General features: G+C 41.2%; 1 protein-coding gene across 1 annotated transcript; it reads right to left on the bottom strand.

Moving 5' to 3' along the window:
• Positions 1–441: 441 nt before the first annotated feature.
• LOC107043553 lies at positions 442–1,515 on the bottom strand. The gene has a single exon (XM_015265099.1). It carries the CDS (start codon positions 1,513–1,515, stop codon positions 442–444), a length of 1,074 nt encoding a protein of 357 aa, XP_015120585.1.
• Between the last annotated feature and the right edge of the window lie 3,251 nt (positions 1,516–4,766).

Below are 4,766 nucleotides of genomic sequence, written 5' to 3'. Positions count from 1 at the left end.
AAATCGCGACGTTTCGCTGCAAATCGCAGCTTCTTCAGGCTCTGAAAACCAAATTTTACAATAAAACTCACACAAATACATTGATTGTAATCAAAACAAACACTCTAGCCTGTAATACTGAAAATTGCACAAATTCCGTAAACACTTGCTTGAAATATACAGAATTACCTTGACAGGTTTAGTACGTAGTCACTATAAACTCTAATAAAATGTGCGTGGAGCAACGACAACATATTAATTGATTAAAAATTGCAAAATACTCTAACAATAACATCGAGGTCTGCAGCAACACCTCTCATTAATCATAGCCATGAACTATGCATTGGAGTGAGGGACACCTCCCGCCTCCCAACACAACCACGGAGTATGCAGGCACAGACGGCACACCTCGTCTTCCCCCCGTTGCCGCGTGGAAGCGCCTCTCACGGCCACCTTTGGTGACTAACCGACCCCGTCACCTCGAGCCCCTCGATTTCTATTTTTCCACCTCTTCAGCAACTCCAAGTACATACGATTCAGGTACTGAGTATCTTCTCTCTTGTTCACAGTGTCATGTAGGCAAATGTGGATCATCTCAGCAATATTCCTCTCCACCCAATGACTCTCGGTGTCCAAAATTGAAACATCCACAAACTTGAATCTATGACCCTTGTCGAAGCAGTGGGTGGCCAACGCCGTTTTCTCTTTCTTCAGGAAACCTCGGGGTGCGCAATCATACCGATGTTGACGAATCCTGGCGCCCAGCCTCTGCCGAGTCTGTCCGATGTAACAGTTGTCACACTCGCATGGGATTTTGTACACAACTTCTAACCTCGATAGCAATGGAATGGGATCTTTCAATTTCGAGTACAGATCCCCCACTGATCTCAGGTTGTAGAAGACCAATTTCGAATCTGTGCTTCTGAGGCACCTGTTCAGCCTTTGAGACAATCCTCGTACCCAAGGAAACCTAAAACAGGACCTTGCATCTGGGTCTGCCGCTCTCTCAACCCCAGAAGCTCTTCGATTTTTGAACTCTCGCACGCACTTCATGACGAACTTCCCAGGATAACCGTTCTTCGTTAAAGTATCTTTCACTCGGTCAATATTAGCCTCATGAAAGTCCTCGTGACTGAGTCCAATTGCTCGGTGTAACATGCCGAATACCACACCAACTTTGTGCGCCATCAGATGGTTCGACTCGTAGTTGATAACTCTCCCAGAACTTGTGGGTTTTTGGTACCAATTGAGCTTCAGGCTCCCGTCATTCATCCGATGTATCTTTACATCCAAAAAACTGATGGATCTCTCCACCTCTCTTTCCACAGTAAACTGGATCCGATCATGGATGGAATTGAAGCACTGTAGTACCATATTAATAGAGTCCTCCGGAACCGGCAACACACTATCGTCTACGTAGAGTTTCAGCCATGCAATGTTGCACGGAAGCTTCTCCAGGACCTCTGAGATGACGTAATCCATGACGATACCTGCCAGAACCGGGCTAGCCGGGTTGCCCATGCTGCTGCCATCCATTTGAGCGTAAAGTTCATTATCGAAAGTGAAGCAACTACCTTCGAAGCAAAACTTTACCAGCGCCACCACGAGCTCTTTCGAAGCAAGAACACGTGTGGACCATTCCTCCCATTTGTCCTCCACGATCTTCAACACTAGATCTTTAGGGATGTTTGTGAAGAGAGACACTACATCTAGGGATGNAGAACCGGGCTAGCCGGGTTGCCCATGCTGCTGCCATCCATTTGAGCGTAAAGTTCATTATCGAAAGTGAAGCAACTACGTTCGAAGCAAAACTTTACCAGCGCCACCACGAGCTCTTTCGAAGCAAGAACACGTGTGGACCATTCCTCCCATTTGTCCTCCACGATCTTCAACACTAGATCTTTAGGGATGTTTGTGAAGAGAGACACTACATCTAGGGCTGCCAAAGTATAACCTTGCGGTAGTTGGACCCCACCGGCAAACGTAGCAAACTCAGCTGAGTTGTTGACGCTGAATCTTGAATTACTACTCACAGGGACTAACAGCTCATGTAAAAACCTAGCTACCTTGTACGTAGGGGCTTTTATACAGCTAACAACAGGTCGTAGGTTGCACCCTGGTTTATGTACCTTTCTCAGGCCATACATCCTTGGGGTCGTCGAATTGTGAGTCTTCAAGGCCTTCGCTCTCTCTTCACTAATCACCCCCTCGCGCTGAAGTCTATCTACTAACTCGTTCGCTCTCCTTTCGAGCTTGAAGGTTGGATCTTTCTCAATGCGTTGGTAAGTACTCTCTTAATTTAAGTACTTTTGCCAAATACTGATTCTAATGCCGAAGGGGTGATATTAGTCTGATCAATAGGGTTAGTTAGATGAGCTCAAGTAGGGTCAGGGCTACCGGAGGGCTGAGAGTCCATCGTCCGAGTGTTAGTTCTAGTATAATAGTTTTTTTTGTTGGAAAGATTCTAGAGAGAGAAAGAGGACTTTTTCATTGATTTATTATCAAACTTTGAGAAATATTCACATATTGCGAGTGGCGTACTGGCACGAAATTACTATTATTTTCATTGCTTTGGAGTTCACTCCAAAGAGAGTTTCTTTTTTTTTTGTCTGAGATCTCGAGAACCAGAGATCACTACCGGTGATTAAAATATGCATTGTTTTGATTTGAATCTAATTAGTTAATTGGAGTTTGTGAGAGACAAAGAACCTACAGAAAGAAACGATGTTTTCTTTTGTATCATTTTTCCTCGTAATATACGTCACTCTCTTAATTGTCTCTCTGTCATTTTCTTTCTTATTGATCATCACTAGGCGTGTGTCTTCATCCTTCCTCCCTCCCTTAATTTAAGTGGTTGATGCGAGCTCAAGGGTCAACAAATCGGTAACCTTGAGCATTGCACTCGTATTCCGGAGGAGGCGGAGCAAGAAGAAACAACGTGATTCAAGGAGCCGATTCTGAGGAGGCTGAGGGTCAAGAGTACTCGTCCACGAGAACCAATGAAATCTTGTTTTTATTTTGAAATAATTTTGATTCGAGTTCAAAGGAAATTTTGATCTTTATCTTTAACTTGAGTCGAAAGTCACTTTATTCTCACAACACGCAACCTTCACGTTGTCTGATATTTGAGAAATACCAGACGTTGCAAAACGCAACCTACCTATTCGCCTTAGCGATTTGAGTCATCAAAGACTCCTGAGTTTGAATATATGTTTCTTAAGAATTTGTTTTGTAAATTCAGTTAGAGCCTTTAAGAATATTCGGAATTTGAGTTTACGTGATAACATTGGTGTTAGAAGCGTCACGATTTTCTTTTACTCACGTGCGAAATATCAGTGTGAAATTATACCGGAAGTAATCATAGGTGCTTTCAGAGGTTCACCTGGACATCCAGGAATGCAATCTGAGAATATACATCGAAATCATGAAAATTCCAACAGATAAGTTGATTTTTTTCACTCCTCTCAAACCCAGATTTCCACAATTTCCTTTGAATTCATCCAATCACCTTTCTCCTAACCAACTCTACTCTATACTTCAGAATTCTCTTAAAAATCTACACTTTCATTCACCCCCATTCGAACGACATCTGTGGAAAACGACATCTCGTGGAAATCGGGTCCACAGATTCTGACAAATGTTGATAGAAAATGTTGAATTCTGTCAAATTTTGACAAATCTTTTCGTAGAAAATTTGTCAGAATATGTCATACTGTGTCAAAATCTGTCATAATATGTCCGAATTCGATATTTCTGGTCAGAAATTGACAATAAATGACCGCGGTTTGGAACATGTAGATCATATAATGTCACAATTTCTCAGAAAATTCTGTCATAATTTGATGAATATTCATAGAATTTGCCATAATTTGTCACAATATGTCGACTGCCCTGGGAGTTCTCTCTCCTTTTTTTTACATTTCATGTCATTTTTCGCCATGATCTGTCATAATTTGACGAATATTCGCAGAATTGGCCATAATATGGCGACTGTCCTGGGAGTTCTCTTTCGCCGTTTTTGACATTCAATGACATTTTTTGCTATAAAATGTCAGAATAGTGTTTTTTAAAATGAAATTTGATGAATTATTACAACCTACATTAATAACTCCCCCAATTTTATCGGTAGGGAATAATTAACTACATTACTGTCTCGAATTCATGAACCCAATAATATATATATCGAGATACGCGGAAGCGTATCGGGCCAAGTCCACGAAATCACCAAGAGCGACCAAGTATCTATACACCACACAACTTCCCCCTCCACAACCACCAATCTATTTTTTTTTAATAATCAATTCACGCGATCATTTAGATAAAAACTGGCCTTAGTTACATTATATAAATCGCGTATCAGCTTTCCACTGATGCAATTATCGGTTGAATTAGTTGAATATTAACAAAGATAGCCACATAGCAACGAGCTATTATGCACATTTTTCGGGTTTCGATTATTATCCATCTGTCTAGGGCATACATTTCTCTTATGAAGTTGGTAATTCTCACTAGATCTTACCTCACTATATCCTCAACTATCTGTAACTAGATCTCAGGTAGTAGGGGTTGACCTCCAGGTACTTAGCCGACATAGGGCACTAATTAAAAAAACGACCTTATGTACTCGATTGTACGTCGTTAGGACATGATTGTACAGTGAAAATATTTGTTTGTACATTCACCAATTAATTTTTAAAAATTAATCAAATTTTGACATGATGCTGGCCGACAAAAATTGTAAATTGTTCGATCAACCCCAATTAAGGGTCCAATCGAAAGGAAATCGT

Source organism: Diachasma alloeum, unplaced genomic scaffold, assembly GCF_001412515.2.
Source record: "Diachasma alloeum isolate Michigan unplaced genomic scaffold, Dall2.0 Dall_scaffold_00599, whole genome shotgun sequence".
Taxonomy (NCBI): domain Eukaryota; kingdom Metazoa; phylum Arthropoda; class Insecta; order Hymenoptera; family Braconidae; genus Diachasma; species Diachasma alloeum.
This window is presented reverse-complemented; position numbering and strand designations above follow the sequence as displayed.

Coding starts and splice junctions, on each gene's coding strand:
- LOC107043553 (XM_015265099.1), bottom strand. CDS start 1,515: ATGGATGGCAGCAGCATGGGCAACCCGGCTAGCCCGGTTCTGGCAGGT.